The 27185-nt window shown below is 45.1% G+C and overlaps 1 protein-coding gene across 5 annotated transcripts; it reads left to right on the top strand.

Annotated features, from left to right (window-relative positions):
• Positions 1-509: 509 nt before the first annotated feature.
• STK11IP (serine/threonine kinase 11 interacting protein) lies at positions 510-27185 on the top strand. 5 transcript variants are annotated; one of them, XM_083590870.1, is made up of 25 exons: positions 510-665; positions 1260-1323; positions 2882-3084; positions 8769-8843; positions 9319-9414; positions 9868-9975; positions 10267-10338; positions 11322-11451; positions 11603-11706; positions 12563-12652; positions 13444-13485; positions 13818-13988; positions 15108-15189; positions 15279-15617; positions 17578-17768; positions 19318-19428; positions 20077-20242; positions 20985-21416; positions 23871-23983; positions 24127-24224; positions 24661-24839; positions 25309-25393; positions 25585-25670; positions 25777-26006; positions 26299-27185. In XM_083590870.1, the coding sequence occupies exons 2-25, from the start codon at positions 1260-1262 to the stop codon at positions 26437-26439; spliced, it is 3408 nt and encodes a 1135-aa protein (XP_083446996.1). In that variant the 5' UTR covers positions 510-665; the 3' UTR covers positions 26440-27185. The 5 variants fall into 5 exon arrangements, with proteins under 5 accessions (XP_083446996.1, XP_083446997.1, XP_083446998.1 ...); XM_083590871.1 differs by lacking the exon at positions 510-665 and adding an exon at positions 676-843; XM_083590872.1 differs by lacking the exon at positions 510-665 and adding an exon at positions 761-811.

Here is a 27185-nt window from a genome sequence, read left to right as displayed (position 1 = left end):
ACTCAAGCTTGACCATCAAAACATTGTAAAGTACGATATTCTCCAGCTTCTCATCGACTCCTGCAAATAATCATTTCCCACCATTATGTTGGCTCTGTAGGAAAAGTGCAACAGCAGGTCCCCAGTTCAATCTGTGGACACTGCAGCTGGAGGTCTGATTCAATATGAAATTGTATGGAAAGACAGGCGTGACCAGAAAGCGTAGTGCAGGGGGAGAAGAACTTGCGGCTCTCCAAATGTTGTTGGTTATAATTCCCACCACTCCTGGCCATTGCCTATGCTGGCTGAAGCTGATGGGAGCTGGAGTTCAAGGATACCTGCAGCTACAGGTTTCCTCAACTCCGAAGCGTAGGATAGTAGACAAAAACTCCCCGCTTTCGAGAGCCCTGCTTGCTAACAGTTCATGAGATCTGCCACACTGCACTCCCTAAAAGCAAGGGCTTTCTGCAACCCAGTGAAGGAGATGGCGAGGCGCGACGCCGTAGAAAGAGAGGGCGGAGCTTTGAAGGCGCGGCCCCGGCTCGCTTATTAAGCCAGCCGAGGACGCTCTAGCTCGTATGTCTTTAAATACTCTATGGTAACGCGGAAGTGAGTAAAAGATTCGGGAGCTTGTCTTGCGTCTATGGTCGGGACGCTGTGTAAGAAACCGGCCGTCGGCATTCCAGGTAAAGGAGGGTGTGTGTGCGCGGGGATGGGGTGGGGGTTGTCTGGTACGAGAGGCTGCGTGGGCGTTGCTATGGTTACTGCCTTCCTTCCAGGCAGCCGCTCCCCTGTATCATGTGCCCGCTGCTTGCTTTTTCCTGCCCCATAGGATAGTCTCTCGGGTTTGGAGACCAGCTTGGGGTAGGTCATCTCTCCCCTCTCCCCCGCCTCTCCTCTCTCCAGTGGGCTTCCGAGAAGGCCCCTGAGACCGTCTGAGGCGGGGCGGCGTCGGCGGCGTCGTGTGGAATAAGGGCAGCCTCTTTCTGAAATAAGGGTAATTCCTGTCACTGTCACGTGCCTGTGTGCGAGCAACGTAGCTGCTGCCTTTGGTGTCCGCACTAGGTTGGCCCGAGAACTTGTGGCTCTAAAAAAATCACAGCCCTGGAAGGTTAGTGTAAAAATCTCTATGCCCAGTGGGCTCAGACACTTTCTTGAGCAGGAATTCTGGTTGGCTGGTGAACTAGTGACTTATTTACAGCACCTTGTTTTGAGATACTTGTAACTGTGATACGGGCTCTTGGGTTCCCAAGTGATGATTCTCATCTTTTTGTTTGCAGATGGCTCCTGGCACACCAAAGGAAATAATGCTCCAGAGCTTAGCCCATTTACTGCAAGAGTCTGGTGAGGTTCTGGTGGTTTGAAGCACCTCCCCATTAAAGTGTGCTCTTTGCTTTGTTTTAGGTGGTAATATAATGGCCATACATTGGGGTCACAGCTACACCATAAAGCACATGACTTTCCTGCAAAGAATCCTTGGAACTGTAGTTTACACCTCACAGAGCTAGAATTTCCAGCTATGGTTCCCAGGATTCTTTGGAGAAAGCCATATGGTTTAAATGTATGGTGTGGGTGTGACTTTGGCTTTGGGGCCAGAGTTGGTGGTAATGACTGAATATAAGAACTACATGGGATGAACTGCAGTAGACATTGTTATCTTTTTTAAGGAGTAAAAAACAATATGCCACAGTTTTATTAACAGACATTATTCAGTAATGCCTTAGAGCCATTTCACCTTGTTTGTCTGCATCAATTTACTCACAGCGCATGCTTATGGTGGGTAATGCAGCTAATCCAACTTCCTGTTGCATATATCAGGTTAAATGGGGGGCATTCATTGGCATGTGCTAATATCTTTAACATACACAGTAAAGCACCATGTTAATATCTTAAACGTGTGCATAAAACACAGCATGTGTATGCAGTGAAAATGTAACATGCAAAATGGTGATTGATGTTGCCACTTTTATTTGAATAAATGCTGGATGTTCTTCAACCTGTATTCACTGAGGGAAGTTCTTCAGAGAAATCATGCTTCCATTCTTGTAGTTGGTTATAAGGTTATTACTCTAGTAGGGCAGGGTTCCAGCCTGTCCTAAGACTTTTGTCCAAGTAAAGGAAGATAGTTGTAATTCCAATCTAGGAACCAGCTCTTTATTGATGTCCTTTCTTTTTATTGTAAACTGTATTGAGAGATTTGCAAGTCATTGGGGTGTGGGTGGAGTAGCCTAGGAGAGTAGGAAGCCCTTCATATTGTTCCACTGAACTGGAATTTTCTGTCTGTGTGAGAGGTAGTGATGGTTCAGGAAAGTCAAGAATGTCCAGTACTTAAAGGTTATGCGATGAGCACAGAACTAAGACTGCTGCATCAGAAATAACTATACTGTAACATGTAGTACTTCATTCACATTCAGTAGGTGTGACAAGACTGTGGAGTTATGGTGGCAGACGTACAATAAGGGGGCTGAAGCAAATTGCCTATGAGGAAAAGTTATAACATTTGGGGCTTTTTAGTTTAGAAAAAAAGGCAAGTTGGGGAGGACACAATAGAGATGTACAAAATTATTCTTTGCCTCTCTTGTAATACTGGAACTCAGGGTCATCCAGGTAAACTGAACAGTGGAAGACTCAGGGCTGCATCAACAAGGTATTGCTTCACATGGTTAAACTACAGAATTTGCTGCCACATACAGGCAGACCTCTAAATTCCTGTCCTTGTAGTCTTCCTGTAGGTGTCTCATTGACCAGTATAGAAAATAGGACTCTGGATTACATCGGCCTTTGGTCTGATTCAGCAGGGCTCTTATGTTCTTATGAACCTTTCTTTCTGTGGTTTGTGATGGTAGGGAGTACATATGGATTTATTATGGATTTATTAATGCTACTTATTCTTTTTCTTCAGGAGACTTGATTTTGGATGGTACTAGCACCTTGACCTTATTCACCTCCACACTGCAGATTCTCACTCAGATCTTTGAGCAGCACCTATTACCACGAAACCAGAACCATGGCTTCATTGCACTCTCATCACACCCTGCTGAAACATCTGCCATCCTTCAAGCCCAGTTTCTCTTTGATGTCTTGCAAAAGACACTCTCTCTGAAGGTACGTGCCAAAGTAGGAGTCTGTGAGCGGCAGGTCTATGCTTCTTGCCTTATCTTGCAGTGAAGATACTGGTGTTGATGTAGCTATATTTCTCACTTTTTTATACAGAGGATAGTTTTGAAAATTATTTTAGTTGTATTTTATTTCATCAGTCACATTGGGAGGACTTACTCTGAAAGGTAGCAGAAAAGTATTAGAAATAAAAATAAATTAATTAAATATGATCATAAGGCATTATTTTTTAAAATGCACTGTCCTTGGCCTGAGTTGGACCATTGGTCCATGTAGCCCAGTACTGACTGGCACCAGCTCCCCAAGAGCTCCAGAAAGCATGGTGTCTCAGATGCTTTTAAGTGGAGATGCCCAGGATCACACCTGCACCTTAGTACAGTGGTACCTCAGGTTACAGATGCTTCAGGTTACAGACACTTCAGGTTACAGACTCTGCTAACCCAGAAATAGTACCTCGGGTTAAGAACTTTGCTTCAGGATGAGAACAGAAATCATGCGGTGGCGGCATGGCAGCAGCGGGAGGCCCCATTAGCTAAAGTGGTACCTCAGGTTAAGAACAGTTTCAGGTTAAGAACGGACCTCCGGAACGAATTAAGTTCTTAACCCGAGGTACCACTGTACATGCAACACATTAGTTTGACTGCTGACCTATGGCCCCTCCCTACTACTCTGCTGAACCCCCAATGCTGTTAATGTTTTACATGATTCCTTGGTCAGAGTCTGTCTTAATTGGGAAACTTGCTTTTTCTCAATCGATGCCAAACCCAGTTGAGTTATGGCTTAGTTCCTTACTAAATTGGCATTCTTACCTCTTTACGAATACAGGCAGCCATGTGATTTGGTACAGAAGCAGCACATACTTTCAGTATCCTCCAGCATTTGTGTCTGATGGTGTGCTTAATAAGTTTTGCATGATTCAGGACAGATCTGATAAGAAAAATATTATATATTGCCTCCAGATGAGTTTGTTTAACCAACCAGAACAAAAAGTATGTAAGATGCTGATATTCCCATTTTTTAAAAATCACATAATGTCTTTGAGTGTTCTCTACTCTTTGTCTGGAGATTAGGGTGTAGGCAACAGCAGAATGAGCCAGGACTGACTGGCATAAGGCTGAGGGGGTGGTGGAAGATTGGAAAAGGAACTAGCTTCCTCTTGGCTGTAAACCTATATTCGTGCCGTCTGTTCAAGCAGACAAAAAACAGGTTGAGGGAGTTGGGATGAACTCTGGTTGCTGTTCAAGAATGCTCAGTAATTTAGTCTTAAAATAACTGAGGAGATACGTAGTGGTAGAGGTAAGGCAATATGAAAAGTAATCTAGCTGATAAACTGAAGTTAAAGCGTGGAGACAGGAAGTCTTCAGCTGATCTGCATTACAAATTTCAGGTCTGTTTTCATCAGTTATTTAAGTAGGAATATTTGTATCCATTTCCTGACTTGCAGATTTATTCTGATGGTGCAGTCTAGGATATTCCTGTTCCCCTCCTTTCTCCTTATTCACAGGGGTTAGTGGCAGAGCAGAGGGAAGGGGCAAAATCTTTGTATACTCCTTGTTCACTGATAGAATATGTGGCATTCTGAAGGGCAAAGACTTGGAAGGAGGCAGGAAGTCTGAAAACAGTTCAACCAAACTTGGCACCACCTACATCCCTTCAGTGTAGCACTCTCTCTTTGTGTGTGTGTGTGATAGTACTAACTTTTCTATATAATCACTCAGTATGCACACCAGTTTATATATATTTATTTTATTTAGTTAATTTACATACTGTTTCAAATGCCCACAGAATTTTCTAAGCAGTTTATAAATCCCTACAGAAAGGAATCTATGTAAGAAATACAATACAAATTGCATATATTCTTTCTCCTAATCATCAATTTCACATCGTAAGTAACATCAAATTAAATCTCTCTCTAAACAATATATATAAGGTATACCATCTAAGAATCACAAAAATCAATTGTGTACAAAACATCAAAATATATAAATATACATCAAAATGAAACATAACTACAATATATCATTGAAATGTCATAAATATTATTTAAAAAATGCATAATGTAATAGTTAACAAGTGATATCTGCGGCAGGAAAGAAGGGCAAAGGATGTGGTAGAGTCAGATTTGTGTCAATGATAGATGCTAATAAGAATCTCTTTGGTGCTGTGTAGAATCTTCCTTCTGTGAAATAAGATTTGTATCACTCAATAACCAACTTCATTAGTTTGTGACTTTTACCCTTCAAGGTGAGTTGTGTATATTGGGTTTTATCTCTAGGGTCATTGTTCAGGTTGTTTCCATTGGGTATGTTTGCTCTGCTGGTCATGAGGTTTTTAGCCAGAGCAGCAATGACACACAGATACGGATTGAAATGTGCTTGCCACTTTCGTTATCTATGCTGTGGGCCTCTGGTGTTTGCATGAGTTAGTGCAATAAATTAAATCTCTTCACCCGGATGGATATTTTGTCTTGAAGTTTGGAAAATCCGAGTTCCAGATTAACCTTTTAAATGAAAAGGGATATGAGAATTCTTTAAAGCATCTACATGGAAGCTGCTGATGCAGTCTCATTCCTAACGGATGCTCTGTGAGGACGCATGAAGCCTGTATATATTGAGCAGGGTCTTAGATTTGTGCTTGTTGGTAGCCAACAAGAAGGGTCAATGATATCTGTCAGATACAGAATTCCCATTGGGGGCCATGGGCAGTATCCAATGAACACATCCTGTCAGTGTCAGGATTTCCACTCGCACAACAGGACTCTTCCCCCATCACCACATCTGATCCAGAGGGTAGGGGAAAGCCTCAGAACAGAGGTATGTGGTGCATACTGGGAAAGGAGAGGTCCTCTTGTGCAAGTGAAAATCCTTGGAGTGATGGGAGACTTACATAGCCCTACACACTGGATACAACCACAGATCTGTGATTTGTATCTGAAGCCCTCGTGACAGCCTATCATCACTACAGTATCTGATCTGCATGCCTTTTCCTCCTCCCTAATCTAGTGTAAACTCTGACGTTTGCAATTACCCAACACTGCCAGATAACATATTTTGATTATTATACTGTATAGGTCCATCCTTATGTGTGACCCATAGGGCCCTTTGTGTTGAGAAACTTTAAATCAGCTTAGTATTTAAAGGTGGTTTTCTGCTTCACTTTGTTCCTTGCAGAGCATACACTGTCATTTGTTTGACTTCAGAGTGACTTTGAACCTCTCTAGCTTCTGCCTTGTGGCTGTTGTTACTGGTTAGATTCTCATGATCTTCGCACATGCTACTATGATGTGATCTACTAGTGCAATAGCCTGCTTTGTTCTATTTTTAATGTAGGCTTTGGTTAGCAATCTGGGCAAAAGGCCCACATCCTTAGCTGATACCAATTCTTGAATTTCACTGTTATATTGGATTAGATTGCAGTTGCATTTGGTTTAATAATAGTGCTTCTACAGTGAAGGGAACAGTAGCGGGTTACTTTGGGGGGGGGGGAATGAGGAACAGGGCGATTGCTGTTGGCGAGACCATGTGGGAGAATCAGTTGTCATTTACTCTGACCATGCTGATAAGATTGTGTGTTTTATTTTTTCAATCCTTTACCTTCAGGGAGCTCAGAGCGCAACATATGGTTTCTTACCCCCATTTTATTGTTACATCCACTCTGGGTGATAGTTAAGCAGAGACATTAGAGATCCATGATCAAATCTGTTGTCTTGATTTTTTTTCTTTTTGTACAAAGCAGCTGCTGGGAGATACCCACCCACCTTGCTTCTGTTTGATTCTAATAGGCAAATAGTGACTTTTGGAGGCAATTTTAATTGGGAAATGTTACCCTATTCCCAATCTTCTACAGTTGCTTTTAACGAAAAGTTTTAAAGAGATGTACCATCTGATTGCGGGACACGGGTGGCGCTGTGGGTTAAATGCTGTACTGTTTTTAACACTTGATTGGGAGCTGCCCAGATTATTATTATTATGACCTGGAAGCTGTACGCCGACTCCCTCGCCAATAAAGCGAGATGTGCGCCGCAACCCCAGAGTCAGCCACGAATGGACCTAATGGTCAGGGGTCCCTTTACCTTTACCATCTGATTGCAGCTCTCTGGCATATAGTCCAGTTTGGCCCTTAGTGAGCCGCATAGTTCAGCAGGGACTCAAAACTAGTCTTCGCTGTTCCAAGTCAGACACTTCATCTATTATATTGCACTGTTGCCAGGATTATTCTGATCCTCCTGTTAAATTCGGTTAACTGAATTGTGGGTGGGGGTGGGAAGAGACAGGTGCATCCATCAAGCTTCTGGGGCAACACTCCTGGAACTCCTTCTAAAGCAGCAACTGCTAGTAAGCAAAGCCCCTGCAACAAGGAGTGGGGAGGGCTTTGTGTTGGGGAATAGTTGTTAGCACACATCTTCTGCTAGGTGCACTTTTCTGTTTGGAGAATCCAGGAGGAAGTGTAGATGAATGCTAACTTTCCATTTCTTTCTTGTCTCCCTGGATATACATCTTTAGTATATAAAGGAAAGAAAGAAATGATAAAAGGTGGGGTATAAATCTAAACATAAAACACAATGCTCCTTAAAACCATTGTTTCTGAGCTTCAGATATCCAAGGCTTGTCATTTGAGAGTTGGTGTCTATGGTCTGAATAAGTGTGAATCTAGAGCACCAGCAGCCAATATAGTGTCCTGCAGATGCTGTGGATGACAGCCCCCATTAGCTCCAGGCAGCATGGTCTGTGGTTGTCAAAGGTGACAGGCGTTGTACTCTATCATATCTGGAGGGTATCACGATTGGTTACGCTACAACATCTGATGGGCACCACATTTAGCTATCACCGATCTAGAGTGTCACGAAAGTATAGAACGAGTGGTCTGTGTTCTATTGCTTACCTAAGCACTGTTCTCTGTGATATAGCCTAATCTCTATGAGAAAAGCAATCTCCTTACAAGACTTGCTTTCTCATGCCCTTAAATGGCATGCGGCATGCTGTTAGGCTATGGCCACTCAGTATCTGAACTTTGGTAGTTTTTTGTGTTGGGTGCAAAGTTATATATAATAGAACATGTTACCCTGGTGCCTGTTCATTGCTTCATTTGCCACTTTTGTAGAGCATGGGGATTAACTTCAGAGATGTTATATTCTGAAGTTGTGTATTGGGCATCATGAATCTTGGGGTGTGGGATGGGCACTCCATACTGCAGGGACACGGGTGGCGCTGTGGTCTAAACTACTGAGCCTCTTGGGCTTGTTGATTGGAAGGTTGACGGTTCCAATCTGCAGGACTGGGTGAGCTCCTGTTGCTCTATCCCAGCTTCTGCCAACCTAGCAGTTTGAAAGCATACCAATGCAAGTAGATAAACAGGTACCGCTGCAACAGGAAGGTAAACAGTGTTTCCGTGCGCTCTGGTTTCCGTCACGGTGTTCCGTTGCGCCAGAAGCGGTTTAGTCATGCTGGCCACATGACCCGGAACGCTGTCTGTGGACAAATGCTGGTTCTCTTGGCCTGAAAAGCGAGACGAGCACCACACCCAATAGTCGCCTTTGATTGGACTTACCGTCCAGGGGTCCTTTACCTTTTACCATACTGCGGGGTGGGGCAATGGACTTCTAGAGGTGACTCCTGTTGCTAGTGGGTGACTCCTTTCTTCATTATCACTCTCCCCCACTCCTCCTGCTTTAGCTTGTTCATGTTCCTGATTATGCCCTGCCAATTGATGTGAAGATTTTCCCCTTCAAGTCTTTGCGACGTTTAGAGGTGAGTTCCAGATGCTGGGGTGAGGAGCCTCTGGAATAGGGGCTAGATGGTGGCTTGGCCTATTTCTGGTGGCTGCTGTGTGGTGAGAAGCTGTGCTGTCCATTGCATGCACAGAATGGTGGGTGGGACTAGAGAGGGAGTTCCATAGTTTCTCACGGTAACCAAGCAATTTTATTTTCCTGCACTTTGGACCAAAGTAAGACTTTCTAAATCTAGAATCAAAATATTTGATTTGGAGAAATGGCCTTTATAGGAACCAAGACTGAATTAAGCCATGCTGTTACATGGAGGTGAGGGAAGTCTTTGGTTAAGGAAAGGAATGCACAGGACAATGTCTCAAGGGGAAAATAATGAGGGCCTAAAAGTATGTGTGCCCTTTTGTATAGAAGAGCCCATAGGCCTATGTGACTTTTTATGTGTTTTGCCCTCTTCTTCTTTCTCTTCTCCTGACTCCCGGCTTTCTCCCTTGCCTTAGCTGAAGTGTGTTCCTTTGCACTATCTGCGGGGCCTGCGGTGTGTCTATTCTCAGTTGGAGGCTTTAACCTGTTCCAAATGTGTGAACTCTCTGAAGGTGAGTGAAGATGCCTAACTTGATTGCTTTCTACCTCAGGAGGGGGGATGCTAGAGCTGTTTTCAAGAGAGGCTGTCACAGACTCACACTGCTCATGCTGCTCAGTTGCATGAATGTGCTCCCAAAGATTTTTATGTCCCCTCTACCCCTGAAAACTATATGCTGTGTTAAATCTCAGGTCAGGAGTGATTTAACTAAAACTAGTACCTCAAAATTTCCTGTGGAGTATGCTAGCCAGGTAGAGTTGCCAGCTGGCTTGCTCTTGAGCCTTTGTTTGATGTGCAGGAATTAGCTTGTGAAGCTGTTCACAGCATTGAGGGGGGCTTACACATCTGTTAGTTGCTGTAGCTCAAACTGCTATTCTAGACCTTGCTCCAGGGGCTAGTTCATAAGATGGTAGGCAAGATGCAAAGGAGCTCCTTCTTCCTTGTCAACTTGTGTTTTATCCTGCAGGAGATCATCTCTGCATGTGGAGGGGACCTCAGTTCTGCCCTTCCATGGCTGGAACTACAGACTGTCAACTTCAGCTATAACTCCATTGTAGCCTTGGATGATTCACTGGTATGCTGGAGAACTGAGAATTGGGGGAGATGTAGTAGGTGATGAGAATGGCATTTTCCTTAATGGAATACTGAAACAGAGGGTATTTGTACAATTGTTTTCTGGCAGCTTGGCTTTCTCATTCCGACAGTCCTCTTGCTAGTGTTAGTCCTTCTGAGTAGGTCAGGTAGGACTTGGGCTTTTGGATGGCTGTGCCATAACTGGCCACCTAGTCTTGAGGCTGCTTGCTCTATGGGGTTGACTCAGTTGCCATCACTAACCTCTTATCCCTTCTTTCTTGTTTCTGATAAGCAATTGTTGAATGCCCTGAAAGCTCTGGATCTCAGTCATAATCTCATCCAGGACTGTGAGCGCTACCTGACAGTAAGTATCTGGCAGAGGGCTCAATACCACTCTTTTGAAATCCATTATGAGCAGTTAGCAACTACTTCCTTTCTTCTTCCTTCATTGCTGGGTTGACTCTTTTCAAGCCTTGGTAACATATATTGGAGAACTGTGGATGTGGTAGAAAGGGGATGGGGGATTTCCTACTTTGTGTTTAACAAAACCACATACTTGAGTAGCATTCCCCCCAATCTTGAAGTAAAACATTCTTGTGAGCCTGAGAGGAGACTTCACCTTCTGGTGTACTGTATAGTTAAATGTGAGGCTGCTTTATTTATACTATATAATTCTTCTTACAGGAGGAATCTTGGACCCTGTGCACTCATTCTACCACCCCCTGGCTTTTTTCTTTTTTCATACTATTAGTCTTTCAGGGGCTGTTTATGTGGCAGAGCCTTCCCCTCTGCCAGGGCTGGAATAGATGCCTTCTAGTTCCCAAGTGTTCCTTCCATGATTGATTTTGTTTCTGCGTAAAGTCTGGATCCTGCCTTCCTACTAGAAACTGAAGGCGGCTTCAGCATAAAAATGCAAATGGTATACAACCTAAATTAGCAATTAACAGCAAGTGCTTCTCAAATGGGTAGCTATGTCTGTGTTGGGAGAACTGCCAGTCCTCCTTGGGTGCTGGCTTCCTCCTCCTCCTGTGATGCTGCTGCCTTTCCTACCCCCCCCCCAAGTGCCACATGTGGCTGTCTGAGCAAGAGCAGAGTTGAGATCATGTGCAGCCATGGCAGATTTCCTGAACAGTTTTAAGCAAAAGAAGCCCTCTGCCAAGAACTCTCTAATCTTTGTGCTGTCATGAGCCTGAGTGTGTTGGGTTCTGCTCTTTTGATCTGCCATGTGTACCTCACGTTAACAATATGTTCTCGGGGCTGGGGGTTCACTTTGAAGGTTGTTCAGTGTGGCAGGGAGGATGTGAACATGGATGAGCAATGTGGAGAACTGCCTTATTTTCTTTACAGGTGCTGACAGAGCTGGAATATTTAAATGTGGCTTATAACCTCTTGCCCAAGATGCCTGAACTTGGGCTACACAGCCAGGCTAAACTGGTGACCTTGATCCTGCGGTACAACCAGCTTGATAGCATTAATGGTAAGACTGCAGTAGAGCTGCTGATATGAGGGGTAGCCTGGAAACTAGGTCATGCCGCATTGTACCAGACTGAAGAAAGGAGGCCTACAGGGTGGCACAGTATTGGGGAGAAGGGTTCTCTTCCGACACTACTCTACTTCCTTTTCCATAGGTGTGGAAAAGCTTCCCAGCCTTCAGCATTTGGACATTGCCTATAACCTGCTGCTGGAACATACTGCGTTGGCACCACTGTCATCGCTGCACAACCTGAGAAGAGTGAGCAACCAACCTGATTGGTTATTTATTGCATTTATACCCTAACTTTTCCACCAAGGAACTCAAGGCAATGCACGTGTTTCTCCCCTTCCCCATTCCATCCTCAGAGCCTTGTGAGGTAGGCTAGGCTGACTGTGGGTGACTGGCCCAAGGTCATTCAATGAGCTTCATGGCTGAGGGGAGATTTGGACCCTGGTGTCTCAGGCCTCCCCCGACGCTGTAACCACTGCACTTCACTGGTTCTGATTGTTGGTCAGTTTATTAGTGTCTGTTTAGTGGTTTGGGCATTTGAGTAAGACAACATTATAGGACTGTATTTTGTTTGAGGAAGGAGGCCTTGTTATTTAAGGATAGTAGACAGTAGATGCCTTTGACACTCCTAACATATAGCTCTCCAACTTACAATGGATTCCCTGTCTTGTAGGGAGGGAATTGTTCTGAATACCCGTGTGGTATAATGGTTAGAGTACAGGACTAAGAAAACTTGAGTACAAATTCTAGTGAACTCTTCAGGGCTAAGCAATCTCAGGCCATTTCCCACCTCTTGGCTTCACCTACCTCCATAGGGTTGTTTTATAAGATAAAAGAGGTCAAGGAACTCCTTGAAGGAAGCTGGAAAGTAGAATTCAAATTTTCCTAGCAAGAGTGCAGGGGAAAGGCAGTGAGGTACATGGGCATATCCTGGGGGCAGCTGCCCCCCCATCAAGTAAATCGATAATAAATACTTAACTGAGGTTCTGCCCCCATAAATCCTGGCTACATCCATAGTGAAGTAGACAAAGTTCTGGCAATTAGTAGTGTTGTTTTGTTAAATAAAACATAACTGTTCTTTTTCTCCCCACCCCACCCCTCACAGCTGCACCTGGAGGGGAATCCTTTAGGGTTCCATCAGCACCATCGGCCTGCTACCATAAGTCACTTGTCTCCTAGAGCTATCTCCAGCAATGTGAGTATATTTGGTCATCCCAACTCAGATGCAAAGATGGCATAGCATTGTAGACACTTTCCTGTGGTCTACTCCTATTTAAATACTTTTGTATGGGAAGCAAACCCTGTGTGTGTTTACACACTAGTGTGTAAAATGTGTACCAAAAAAGATTGCTCCCCACTTTTTGCCAAAATGTTCTTCTCCATCTGTGAACTGAAGTTGGGGTCTGTAGCTCCAGAACTCCTTGTTGGCTACTCTGGCTACTCAGTCCCATATAAAAGGATGCAGGACTTGCCTTTCCACCACAGGGAGGCAGCATAAGAGGTGTCAATCACTTGGGCCTGTTGTACAAAGAGAAACTATCTCCTGCTCTCCAACTAGGGGTAATGTTGATTTAGCCATTTGCTGAGCCCAGAAGCTCAGTTTCCTGTTCCTGACTTCACACGCTCTATTGGTAAAGATACCTGGAATGAGCCTGAGAATTCCATGTCCATCTGCAGCAAACATGGCAAAAATTTTAGCTGGGGCAATTAGAATAAGATCTACCATCTGACTAACCTGTTTAATGCCTGGTAAAGAAAGCCCATTCGTTCATATGTTTTATTTGTGTTCAAGGACAGTTTTTAACTCTTTCCTTTGTTTAATTGTAATTCTTAGAAGGTATTTTGTATAGCCAACCATCTAGCTATATCTGTATTTTATGTGGCTCCTTTGCTATGGCATGGGGCTTTTCTGATTTCTTGGTTATGTGAGTGACTAGGAAATGGGGTTATTGGTGTCTTAACTGTCATGTTTTGTTCTAATACCAGTTCCTTCTTGATGAAGAGCCATTGTCTGCTTTTGACCTGAGGGTGAGTAGGGTATACAAGTATTACTTTTCTAGGTGTTGTAGTGGAAAGAGGGGGTGGGGTGCAGAACTTCTTGCTGCTGGAAACTGTCTCATCCTCTGTGTGATCTAGAATATATTGATCCTTCAGAATAATGGGAAGCCAATAATGGTATTGTTGGCTCAGATGCTATTTCTTATCCAGAAGCCTCTCTCCTGAAGGATGTATCGTCATGTAAGGTTACTAAAACAGCACAGGCTAGCCACTTCTCAAAGAGGAGGGTAGAGGGTGAAAGAAGAGAGAGGTCTTCAAACCTGCCATTCTTACTTCTCTTGGGTTCATTCTGTCTCTTTCAGCACCTCTCAAAGCTGGATCAGGCTGCTGTCCAATCACTCTGCACCTCAGTCTCAGAGAGGGCCCCGACTGACCGCAGTGCCCTGGAAAGTTCATGTGCTGCAGACCAAAGTGACAGCCAGTCCCCTGCAGAGAGCAGACCACCCCTATTACCCCCTCGGAAGAGAAATAAGGTGTTCTTGCTGCTTGGAGTGTTCAGGAATTGTGGGAGGAGAGGAGAGAGGAGACTGTTCATCTACTGGTGGTTTGTGTACCATGTGATCACTCACATTAACTTGTTCAGGAGGAGTTGCAGGAACATAAACACTAGCAATGCTTTGGATGTGGTTTACTATTATGAGAATGAGGCTAGCCTCCCTAGGGTTTGAATGCCCTCCCACTCCTCTTCCAGTGCAGCCACACAAAGGTAATAAGCTTCTGCTTCCATTCTTAGATTAACTGCAGTTCAGTGTGTCATTCATTCCCTAAACTATGGATAACCTTAACTATGACTATTGAAAACAAGCCAGCTTCATTAACCATGGTTTGTGGTTGGCTTGTTTCCACTGACTATAGTTTAGATTAAACATGGATTATCCAGGTTTAGATGACGCAGCATTATTGATCCAAAATGGAACTCAGGACCATGCCAGAGGAGGAGGTAGTGCAGCAGCTTCTTGCAGGGGGAGGCTAGGTTCATCCTTGTAACAATAAACTATATTTTAGCACGGGGATGAGGGAACCTGTAGCCCTATACATGCTGTTGGACTCCTACAGCTATCATCACGGACCATTGGCCATGCAGACAGGGGCTGATGAAGCTCTATTCCAACATTTGGAGAACTGCAGGCTCCCCATCCTTCAGCATTGTCTGAACCAGTCCAGTATGGAAGAAGATCTCAAATATCCATCTACAGTGCTCCTCAAACTTCGGTTTCCATCTGTTGTTAGACTACAACTCACATCATCCCAAGCTAGCAGCACCCAGTGATCAGAGATGATGGGAGTTGTAGTCCAACAATAGCTGAAGACTCAAGTTTGAGAAACACTGATCTAGTAACTTTGTGCAGCATCCCAAGCTCTCTCTTTTTTGGCGTTGTTTGAAATGTGGTGGAAATGGGGGGGGGGGATAGTTGCCAAGAAAACACTTTAAGGTTTTCAGCAAAAACACATTTAATTAGACACTTCTAAAAAAGCCTTCTTTCCAAAGGCGTGAAGCAATTAATGATAATATTAAGGTATTGTAATGCTACCATTAAGGAATGTGAGAGAGCCATTTCCAGCCTAAACTTAACAGCTCATCTCTCCTTCAGGGGCAAGTGAAAGTGCGCAGGGCCAGCATTTCAGAGCCCAGCGATACTGAACATGAGTACAGAAGCCTGCCCGTCTCGGCAGGTGAGGAACATGGCAACGGGGCTATGACCAGGGGCTGGGTGTGTGCAAGACACCGTTGCAAACTTGGGAGGCTGTCTGTCATCCCACAGGTATAGTTCGGCAGCACCAGGCAGAAATGGAGCGCATGGACAGTTTCCGGGATCGCTTTGGTACCCGCTGGCTCCAGTACAGGCGACACCTGGAAGCAGATGGACAGGCAGCAACCATCACCCCTTCTGGCAGCCCCACAGTAGAATATCTGGGCAGCTCAGGCGAGGCTTCCCAACAAAGCAAGAACACCGTGGAGGAGCAAAAAGTTCCTGAGGCCACAGAGGAAAAGGAACTGGAGCTGCCTATGCCTGAAATCCTAGCAGAAGGCCCCCAGGCAGTAGTGGAAACTGAGAAGATGCCAGTTAAAGAAGATAAACGCCAGGAGGAAAAGCCAGAAGGTAAATGCTTCTGCTCTTAGCTCACTGTCCACTTCCATAGGAAGGTGAGAGGCAGTGGGCATTTGGGCTGGCATATGGTTAGTGCTGAAATCTCAAAAGATGCCACCACAGTGAAAGACATCTATAGTATTTATATTTTCTTTTTCCCCTCCTGTCTGACTTCTGTCATGTCTTATACCCTTTGCCTGTGTCTTTGCCTGCATTCTATCCCTGGCTAAAGCATTTCGTTCTGCAAGGCCTTAAGCTGTGAATATGCCCACATGTAGTCCTTTCCTGTTGGAACAGGGGACTCAGTGAACTCTCCAGTACAGGGAAGGAGAATCAGAGCTGGCCAATGTGGGCCAGATCTTGATCTCCCCCACTGCCTGTGGGCCAAATTGGATAGGTAGGAGGAGCCATTCACCTGTCCATTGCCTACAAGCCCCTTTTGTGTCTTTACCTGCCCCATATCTGACATAATATAGGACAGTGGCTTCGATAAAACTGCCTTATGGGGAGACCTGCTGGGCCTAATTAGGCCTATGGGACGGAAGTTGGCTGCCCCTATTCTAGAACATGTTCATATGCAGCTTACTGAATGGCCTTGGACTCTGCATAGGTGTGAGTAGAGCACAGTGTCTGATAATGTTTCATGCAGAGTCCATCCACCCATCAATCAATCAATCAATCAATCAATCAATCAATCAATAAAAAATCAAGTCTGTCTCAATGTGCAGAGGCCCTGCCTGGGCCCCCTTAATCAATACTAAATGTGCTCAGTCCTAGCTTCTGTTACATCCCTAATCTGTGGTGGCAGAATTCGTAATGTTGCCAAAAAACCTAAAATTAAAAACCAATTGAATGACCAGAAAACATGCAAGTTCGTCTTGCCTTAAAATCTGGGTATTGTGATACCACATTTGTGGTGTGGATACACATTGACATGTACACTTTGTTCATATCAGCAGTGGGGAACGTGTGAGCTTGCAGATGCTGTTGGCCTCTAACTCCCATCAGCCCTGACTGTTGACCATCCTGGCTGGGGCTGATGGGTGCTGGAGGCCAACAATAGCTGGAGGGCCACAAGTTTCCCCACCCCCAGTTTAAGTAAAGGATTCTTCTTCCTAGAAAGTGCAAAAAGGTAATGCCATTCTAAGCTAGCAAGCCCTTGGCATGTTACTGATGGAAAAAGGAGATCCCAAATTGCTTGGGCTTGACCTTTATTTACCTTCTGGGTAACTTTTATGGAGCAAACCCTTTCTTTCTCTTTGAGGCTGAATCTCTCCACTCACCCACCCCGCTGTCAAGAAATAACACATTGAATTGGGGTCATAGAATCATAGAGTTGGAAGAGACCACAAGGGCCATCGAGTCCAACCCCCTGCCAAGCAGGAGGTTGAAAGCTATTTGATTGTTAATAGCTAACAATTTGCAACTCTGTGTTTACTTTCTACCACTGAATACCAACCAGATGCCATATCTGTGATCTTTCATAAGGGGAATACTTCCTGTTCAGTGTTGACAAATCTCATCATACCATACAGAAATTGGGAATCCTGGCTCCCTCTGTGCCTGACAGTAAGACACATAGCATTCCTTTTTCAAAAGGAGTTCAGAGTGACATTAAGTCCTCCTGGACTGAGAGGTATCATTGGCTGAGAATGACGGGCATGTGAAAGCCCACGGAGCCAGGATTTCAAGCTAGGTATATGATGTCGCAGTTCCAGCCCTAGGGCAGACTGCATTATGTGACAAGATTCTTCCAAGAAAATTACTTTGCTTGCATCATGCAGTGCTCTTAATTTCATACCTGCTTTAGTTAAAGCATTGCCATAACTTGTCTCTTGCTTTCAGTGGGCTTTGCAACCCTGCAGTTTCCATAGGCAGTCTTTGAATATGTGGGGATTTGCAGACTTCCATTGTTGCTGGGACTCTGGATGCTGAAATAGGTAGGGACTAATGTTCTCATTTATCTTGGCAGTGGAGCTCTATCAGCCTGTGCTGGTAAGCCAGATAGAAGATGGTTGTGACCCAGAACCAGACTGGATCTTTTTGCGGATCACTTCCCGACACATAATGGAGGTGGAGCTGAGAAAAGGCAAGGTTTTGCGCAAGCTGGAGCTGAAAAGCCTTCGGAAAATAGAAACCTCAGAGATGCAGTGGAGAAGGATGGTGAGTTCCAGTTGCTTTTGTGGGGGACAGGGTTTCCAGTAAACTGACCACCATGAACTCCAGTATAGCATTGCCTGATGATTGTGTGCAAGTATTGGCTGGCTCTTTCCAATGAGCTTTCCTTCAGGCAGTGCACAGGAATATTAGATTATTTCGGGTGTGACATATGGTGTAGATCAGGCTGGGCAGATCTACCAAGCAAGTGAGAATTTTTGCCGATAGGAAACTTAGTACAGTACATTATTTTCTTTCCCTGAAACAGAGTTGCTTAGTCTAGTCCATACTTTCTGCTTCAAATCCACTTCTTTTTTCCACTACTACTACTATAAAGCACATGATCACATTACAGCTGGGTGAGCGGAAGCTTGTGCTGGCACCATTTTGCACAGTTTCTGCATTTCTGGCTGCAGGAATTTGAAAGCCCCAGACAAAACCAGTCCTTCCTCTCACTTGCTGCTGGCCCTGGGTTCAGCTTCTTATTTCCCAACAACTTAATGAACGACAGTGTCAACCTTGTTTTTAAGCATCTAAGGTTTTGTGGTAGCTTGAGCCTGCTTGGTTGCCTTCAGATGATACAGAAATCGGAGCACCAGTACCTGGTAGTGCATGTAGAGAGGGCACCTCAACAGTACGTGGAGGAGAATGTTCTCTTTTGCCCAATATTTAGCTAATCTCACTGAGAGGAGAAAACCACCCTATTCACAGCAGCATTGCACTGGGATATAAATATCCAGGAGAGCCTTGTGGTGGGCTCTATCCATGACTCCCACCCCACTGTGTATTTGGGGTCTGCTCTGTCAGTTTCTTCAAAGGAGGCATTCTGGGGTATAGTTGGTTCCCTATATTCACTTCACTACAGCTGTTTTACATTCCATGATTGGTTTCAGCCATGTAAGCATAGTCTGACATTGGTTGCAGAATTCAGCGTCTTGGTAAACCTTCCTCCTCCCCATCTGGAGCAAATAAGTTGCTAGTCATTATAGGTGTGAAGATGAGCTTGGAAATATGTGGGCGATGTTTGCTGAAATCTCAGAACATAAGAACAGCCTGCTGGATCAGGCCCATGGCCCATGTAGTTCAGCGTCCTGTTCTCACAGTGACCAACCAGAGGCCTGTGGGAAACTAGTGAGCAGAACAGGAGCATAAGATCTCTCTCCTCTCCTGTGGTTTCCAGCAACTGGTATTCAGAAGCATTTCTGCCTCCCAACTGTGGAGGTACATCATAGTCATGGCTAGTAGCAGCAGGTGAGCAGTTCAGTGTCCTCTGTAGCTCTTCCTTGTCTCTCTCCCCCCACCCCAATGGCTAACAGAACGGGAGGATGCACATTATTGGGTTACCTTGCCAGAGAGGTTTTCGAGGAACTCCTAATGCAGAGACACACAACCTGTGCTAGATCAGCAAGCGGCTGCAGTTGCCGGTTGGTCCAAGTTAAAGGGGCTGGGCAAAGCGGTCTCCATTGCAATGTGCCTGTGAAGAGAGTGTGAGCAGGACAGGTTTCTTTTCATTTGGGAAGCTTGTTCTGACCAGAAACCTATCTCTTCCTGGCAGGACCTGGAGCGGGTGTTTCCTGTTCTCACACTGCACTTCAGCTACATCCGCAAGGACCGCCGGAAGCGTCGATACGTAGTGTTGGATGACCACCCTGAGCAGTGTGTGCAGGTAGGTGAGGAGGTGCTTGGTACACAGCTCAAATTGGAGTGGAAGGGGAGGGTGCCCCTGCAGAACCTTAGCTCCCCAAATTTAGAGAGGGGATGTTGTCTCAGAGGTGGGGCCAGCTTGACTCCTGAGGACACAAGAGCAGCCCTGTCTGAACAGGTCAATGGTCCCATCTAGTCTACCATTCTGTTTCCCTCAGTCGCCACCAGATGAGTGTGGGAAACCCAAATGCAGGGCATGGAAGTTGATGATCATTTCCTGCTCCCCAGGTACTGGCATTCCATGACATACGGCTTCCAAACCTTGAGTTTCAAAATGCTGCCAAGATTAATATGCACTTGAGTTGGACAAATTCAGGGACGAAAGGTCTAATCCCCTTTTAAAGTCATCTGAGCCACCGCATCTTGTGGCAACAAATTCTATAAATTTTGCATTTCACCTTATCTGTCCTAAATCAGCTGCTAGTCAGCTTGGAGAGAAGTGCAGTGCTTCCTCCGGTGTTCCTGGCCTCCCGCTCTCTCTGCCCAAGGCTAAGAAAGGTGCTAGTTGTGATATTCACTCTGGTGTAAAGGGAGGCAGTGGTATCTCAGCTGCCCTCGCATTCTTCTGCAGCTGTTCTGCCCACTTCTTGCTTTTTTCTTTTTTTTAAAGGACTTGCTCCGGCTGCTGGGACCCACCCTGGAGGAAAACCAGAAGAAGGCCGAGGGAAGTTCAAAGCTCCAGTGTCTAAAATGCAAACAGGAATTTGTTGGATTCTTGTCACTTGGACAACAGAATCCAGGCTTCACTATAGACGCTTCAGCTTTCCCTGAACAAGGTATGGGATGAACAGGGTATATTTTTGCAAAATGGGGGTCATACCTACTGGGTTGTGCTAAAGCCCTATAAGTTCAAAGCACTCATTGGAATGTGAAAACACTGTGGTTGACCACTTATAATCTGATTTGTTCTCCCTTGAAGAGGAGAGATCTAAAATGGTTAGTAGGCTGGGCTCTCTTTGGGACATCACTTTGGGTCATCACATCACTTTCTGAACCTGTGTCTAGGGGATGTGGAGCCTTTGAATGAGTAAATTGGCTACTGCAGCTACTTTGCCGTCTTCCTAGATGTGTTTAGTCCTCTGCTACATCTGCATGTTTCTATGGTAGGACTTTTGCTGCCCAGCTGTTAAATTTCTCTATAATGCTATGAATTATATTGATATATTTTTTCTAGTTAGCTTTCCATCTTTGTGAGAGTGCTGTGTTATTTAACCATAAGTCATTGTCTTGGCTATTTGGATGAATTCCTTTGGGGTGGGGGAATGCATTGACATAGTATTCAACTTTTGCTTTTCTTAATTTTTTCAAGGTTGATTATGAGAGATGAATACAGTGCTTTGCTGCATAATTAGCCAGTGAGACCAGAGCATCAAGGGATGCACATGGAAACTCCCTTAAGGAGAAGGCAGGGCGGCAAGGGACTAACATGTTAGACTTTGGGTCCCTGAGAGTAGAGCCTGGTGCTAGGACTACAGCTGCCAGACCAGGTTCTGCTATGTTCCTCTTCTTCCTCTTCAGGTGCCACTGCTCTCAGTGAGCCCACCATCTGCCCCAGCTGCTCCAGCGACCATGTGGTCATCTTGCCCTGCGAGGGGCGTTCCAGCACTCCATTGCTTCCTGGGGAAAGCCAGCAGGAGGCTGAGTCGGGAAAGTTCTACACTGGCGAAGAGACTACCTCTGAAACCGGAACCGGCTCCAGTCCCCGGATCCAAGAGCTGAGCAGTGACCAAGGCAGCGCTGCCCATTCCAGCTCCCGCAGTTCGGAAGGGGCGGACGGCAGTGGCAGCAAGAGTGGCTTGAGCTCCAGGGGCCGCTACTCCTTCCTCAGCCAAACGGATACCAATGGCGGGGGCCTGTTGGGGAGCTATCAGTATGGCCCTTCCCGTGGGCCCACCCCTCCCCAGCTCTCCCTGAGCATGGAGCAGGAGGAACACTGGAATCTGAGTCCCCGTGAGTGCTGGCAACCTGGTAGGGGTGGGTCTGCAAAGTCAAGGGGAGCGCTGAATTCTGCACAGTTAGAGGGGGTATACTAAAAGAAATGTCGTCCTCTGCCCTAAGACTCAGTATTAACCTTAGTTAATATCTTTGAAACTGCCTTTATTCCTGCCACTGCCCAGGCTGGTATTCCTATAAATAGAATTGTTGTTTTTTTCCTGCAGAAGTGAAGCAGGAGCTCCATCTGCTGATTGTTAAGAGCACTATGTGGCTATTTATTTGAATTGTTTCATTTTCAGCTGCAATTTTGAATGCAGCCAAGAGGAGGTGACTTGCTAATGTCTGTGTAAATGTCTGCTGAAGGTTTGGTGGTGGCTGCATTTGGATTGGTAGTGTCAAAGTAAAGTGACAGCAGGCAGATTGCTTTAATTCAGGCCTGCCTAAGTGGAGTGGCTGGGGATGGAGCTCTTGGGGGGGTTGTTACCAACAACCTCCATTGTTGCCAGCTTACTGCCATCTCTGTGTAGGAGCATCTGTGACCCTGAAGTTACCTATCATAGAGTTGGAAGGGGTCCCTAGGGTCATCTAGTCCAACCCCCTGCAATGCAAGAATCTCAACTAAAGCATCCTTGACAGAGGGCCATGCAGCCTCTGCTTATAAACCTCCAAGGAAGGAGAGTCGACCACCTCTCATAGCAGTCTGTTCCACTGTACTTCCTGATGTTTAGTTAGAATCTCCTTTCTTGTAACTTGAATCAATCCCCTCCAGTGCTGGAGAAAACAAGCTTGCTCCATCTTCCATGTGACAGCCCTTTCAATATTTGGATATCATATCTCAGTATGGCCAATGATCAGAGGTCAACAGCACAGGTTTCCCACCCTGATTCTAATTTGTGCCTTTTCCCTACTTCAACTGTAGAAGAGCCATGAGAGGCTTTCTATTAGAGCTGGGTTTCACAGACCATAATATTATCTGGGTGAGTGGACATGTATTCTGGGAAAGCTACATGGCACAGAAGCGGAATTCTGCATAGATCTGGTATTGGGAAGCCCATTAGCAACTTTCAGAATGTGGTCCACATTTCCATTGATCTATCTAGCTTGGAACCTAGTCAGATGATAAGCATACTCTAGCAGAGGGAGGCTTGCCTTCAAAAGAGGTGGGCCTAACAATCTCTATTTTGATGGATTCTAAACTCTGTGACCAATTCAGGTATGACCTTGTAACTGAAATAAACCCAGTCTGGATGCAGTAATAGCTCTAGTTTGATACGGGCACCAATGACTACCTGGTTGCAAAGTTAAAATGCTGCCATTGACTGCTCAACCCCACTTTTTTTTTTTAAGAAGATATTTATTAAGATTTTCCATTTTATACAAACCAAAAAGAAAAAGAAAAAAGGGGAAAAAATTAAAAAGAAAAAATATTAAAAACACATAAGTTTCATATCATATTTTCCAATAACATATTTCCTTGACCTCCTCATACCTCCCCTTCTTGTATTCCAGTTCAAATTGTTCATCCAGCAAATCCTTATCTCATAGCATTACAGCTATAAACCTTATTTTCTATCCATCTTCTTAAATTATTGTAACTTATACTCTTACTTATGTACAAAAAAGAACTATTTTTTCATATGCTTTTGTACCATTACAGCTGATAACCCCTTAATTTCAATCCAACATCACTCAGTATTCCTTAATGTTACAATATTTTTGCAAATAGTCTTTAAATTTCTTCCATTCTTCTTCTGCCGATTCTTCTCCCTGGTCACGGATTCTGCCAGTCAATTCTGCCAGTCCCATAAAGTCAATCAATTTCGTCTGCCATTCTTCCAGAGTGGGTAGATCTTGCGTCTTCCAATACTTTGCAATGAGTATTCTTGCTGCTGTTGTAGCATACATAAAGAAAGTTCTATCCTTTTTTAACACCAATTGGCCGACCATGCCCAGGAGAAAGGCTTCTGGTTTCTTCAAGAAGGTATATTTAAATACCTTTTTCAATTCATTATAAATCATTTCCCAGAAAGCCTTGATTCTTGGGCACGTCCACCAAAGGTGGAAAAAAGTACCTTCAATTTCTTTACATTTCCAACATTTATTATTGGGCAAATGGTAAATTTTTGCAAGCTTGACGGGGTCATGTACCACCTATATATCATTTTCATAATATTTTCTCTTAAGGCATTACATGCCGTAAATTTCATACCTGTGGTCCACAACTGTTCCCAGTCAGCAAACATGATGTTATGTCCAACATCTTGTGCCCATTTAATCATAGCAGATTTAACCGTTTCATCCTGAGTATTCCATTTCAGCAGCAAGTTATACATTCTTGATAGTATCTTAGTTTTGGGTTCTAAAAGTTCTGTTTCTAGTTTGGATTTTCCCACCTGGAAGCCAATTTTCTTGTCCAAATTGTACTCAACCCCACTTTTTTTTCCTTTTTAAAAACGGTTGCCCCCTCAGCCACCCACAGTACTATGGACATGCAGGACTTCTCCTCTGTGGATCATCGGCTCAAGCTTTATTTGGACATGGAGGTCTTTGACAGGGCAGAGGAGTTCAAATGCTTTCTGAAGGTAAGAAAGGCAGCTCTCCACAATACTGACCATTTAAGGTGGGTGGGGACACATCTGGATTTAACTTAGGCATTGACAGTCATGTAGGTTGGTGTTTTTTCCTGAGGCTCATAAGACCCTGCCTTCTGCCATGTTTGTTCTAGGTGGCTGTTGTGAAGAATGGCCGACCTGGGGAATTCTTGGCCCTCCTGGTGGCTTCAGACACCCACTTCCACGTGCTGGAGATTACAAGACGGATTAGGTGAGAAGGGCTGCTATTGGAGCAGTTCTCATTTGTGTTCTGTTTCCTGTCTTGACATCCACTTGATATGGCTAGAGCAAAGAGAGCCTTCAGAATAAAGAAAGACCTCTATTAAAATCATATAACGCCTTCAACCCATGTTACCCGGCATTGTCTACTACCCTAACTAGTAAGTGGGTGTTTGAGGTCCCAGGCAGAGGACTTCCCCCGTCACCTGCTTCCTGAAAACCTTTAGCCAGAGATTCCTGGGATTTAACCTGGGATATTCGTTCACACAAAACATGTGCTCCTCCCCTGAGCTCTGTGCTCCTGACTGAGAAAACTCTTATCCCTTGTTGGTGTTAGCCTCTGCCAAAAAAACAACCCTCCTTGAGCTTGCTAGGTAAGGTGGGCCCTACCTTGCATTGACTTGACACATTTGGTTCTTCTGCACCAGGGGGCAGCCGTCTGCTTGGCTGAAGAAGGGGGACAGTCACTGCCTGTCTGACCTGTCTTGCCTGGAGGTGGGGCTGTGCCATCAAAGCTTGCATATGGAGTTTGCGAATCCCTGCGCCTCCTATAACCTGCTGCTTCGCAACCAGAGTCACTGCAGAAGATTTCTCCAGTGCCTGACATGTAAGAGGGTGTATGGGGCTGTGTGTGCATTTGTACAAGCTTCCCTGATCTTGTCTCTGTGCTGACTGTGAAGAAAAGTAACCAGAATAATGGTGGCTTGTGTGACAATCCCAAACAAGTGCTGGGGTCAGTGCAGTTCTGCTAAGCCTGTTGACTAGAGGCTAATGCAGTGTGGTACAATAGAATTCCTCTTATTTTTGGTTTGGCTTAACTGCCTTGTAGCCTTTGCTCAGATGGTCTTAGAGAGCCAACTCTAGCTACTCGACTCCTCCCTGCTTGCTGCTGTGTGAGCTATGGTTTCCCACCCACCCATCCAAGCCCTATGTGAAGGAGGGCTCTCTTCACTGACGCAGCAAAATTTAGTCTTGAGAATTGGCCCTTGCTGGCTTAGACCTTTTCCCTGGAAATTTACCTTGAAACTGCCCAAGTATCACAATTGCATCATAACTTCTCTCAATATCCTCTCCAGATCTCAAAGAGGAATTGCCGGCCAAAATCAGGAGGAAAATCCCAGACGTTACTGTGGAGGAAATGAATCCGCAGCATCCATTGTGGTAAGATGCCTATTGCCATTGTACAGTGTAAATGAGGTTTTAGCCTACAGGTGGTGCTGTCGTGACAAGGACACAAAGTGGGAAGTTTAAAGTTATGCAGGCGAGGAATAGTGGTTGGCTAGGATAGGAGCAACAACGGAAAGTGAATTTGGTGGAGGACTTGCCTCAGTCATGTTGTGTCTGTGTTGTAGGCCATTGATTGAAAAGGACCTAGCAAAAGAAGCTGCACGTGGCTTGGCCAGACCCTTCTTCTACCTGTTGGCATACCTCATTCAAGGTATGGATGTGCTGTTCCTGGAGTCATTTTCAGCCTCAATGAGACCCTTGTGTGGCTTGATATAACTCTGTTGCATAAGCCGACTGTCCAACCTCTTTTTCCCCAGGGGCTTCTGCCTTTCCTGTGACCGTGCTCAGCACCCATAAAAAGATCTTCCTGGTGGAAGAAGATCACCAGTGGCAAAACATCCCACCCTCTGCTGCCTCAGACACTGGCACTGAGAAGCAGGCAAAGAAGTGCTCCCAGCTGAAAGGGAGTGAACCAATCAGCAGCATCTGTGGTGTTATACTTTACCGTTTCTCCCCTTGTGACATGAAGCTGCAACTTTACGATGAGGTACAAGTCACAGCATCAGCACTTCTTTCCGGGATACTAAAATGCTTGTATGGAAGGGGGTAAATGCTTCCTTGGGAAAGGTGAGCATTACTGCAGGACTGCTCTCTTGCTCGTAGCTAAATCTACTGGTTCCTTGCAAAAGCAGGTGACCATCTCTGGTCTGAGTAAGGAAGGGCAATTCTGCTTGGTCAGGAGGCGTAACTCAGACCTAGCAAGCAGAATTCAGTCCAGGGGCTTACTGCTGGGTATGCCCATTCCCTGATCATCTGAACTGCGCCTTCTTCCTCTGCAGGTCCTGAAGGTGGAAAGCACTTGGCATTTGCGAACAGAATGTCCAGACCTGCTGGCTGATCTGGTAGAGTGGTTGCGTGTGCCCTGGGAAGAGATGTTCTCCATTGCTCTCCAGAAGACTGTTCTTGAGGTGCTGGACTGAACCAAAGAAGCTCTGACTAATATGTTTCTGTCCCTGTCGGATTGGAAGGACAAGTTGTTTTTTGAGCCACTTCCTAGAATGTGGTGCATGACACCATTTTGAACTTCGCGGCTGTTGCAAATCGCAGCGGCATCTGGGAACTGTAACTGGAAAGCTTGCATCTGTCTTCTGTTTTGACAGTACAGAATCCTGGCCATTTGCAAGACCTCTTGGTGGTTGTGTAGGTCACTTCCAGCAGGGCCAAGAGGTGAGCCAGCCGCAGTCTGACCACATATTACTTCCTGTTAGACTGGAAGAAGCTTCAGGGTGGCCCCAAAGCCAGGACTAAGCTTTCCACAGCAGTTCCATGTGCACTCGTCACTTTCTCTTGGGTAGCAGCTACTGGAGATCCTAACTCTCCTGGATTCTACACAAAACTGGACTGTTCTGATCCAGGTAGCGGCCTGGCACTCTCACTGCGGATCTTGGGAAATTGTCTGACCTTCTTTGCTTAGCTGTGTAGGCCTCACTTTCCAGATTGGCCAGGTGCATATGCTGCAAATCTGTCCCTGTGCTGGTCGAACATTCCTAAGGGTTGCCTTAGCTATGGGCACAAGGATATGAGAACTCTCTCCTACACTTTGTGGATGTGGAGATATTTGGGCACTCAGGGTATGACACACTGGAAGCTACTGTCTTCCCTGGGACAATTTTAACTGTGAAACTTTTATTTTTTGGTGTTTAATAATAAAATGATTTTTAACTTC

This window comes from Podarcis filfolensis, assembly GCF_964270895.1.
Source record: "Podarcis filfolensis genome assembly, chromosome: 1".
NCBI lineage: Eukaryota > Metazoa > Chordata > Lepidosauria > Squamata > Lacertidae > Podarcis > Podarcis filfolensis.
This window is presented reverse-complemented; position numbering and strand designations above follow the sequence as displayed.

Bases quoted from the DNA above. Each gene is read 5' to 3' on its own strand.
- STK11IP (XM_083590870.1), top strand. From the start codon at position 1,260: ATGGCTCCTGGCACACCAAAGGAAATAATGCTCCAGAGCTTAGCCCAT. The intron at 17,769-19,317 runs GTGAGTTCCAGT...TCTTCCTGGCAG, and splicing joins AGATGCAGTGGAGAAGGATG to GACCTGGAGCGGGTGTTTCC. The intron at 24,225-24,660 runs GTGAGAAGGGCT...CTTCTGCACCAG, and splicing joins GAGATTACAAGACGGATTAG to GGGGCAGCCGTCTGCTTGGC.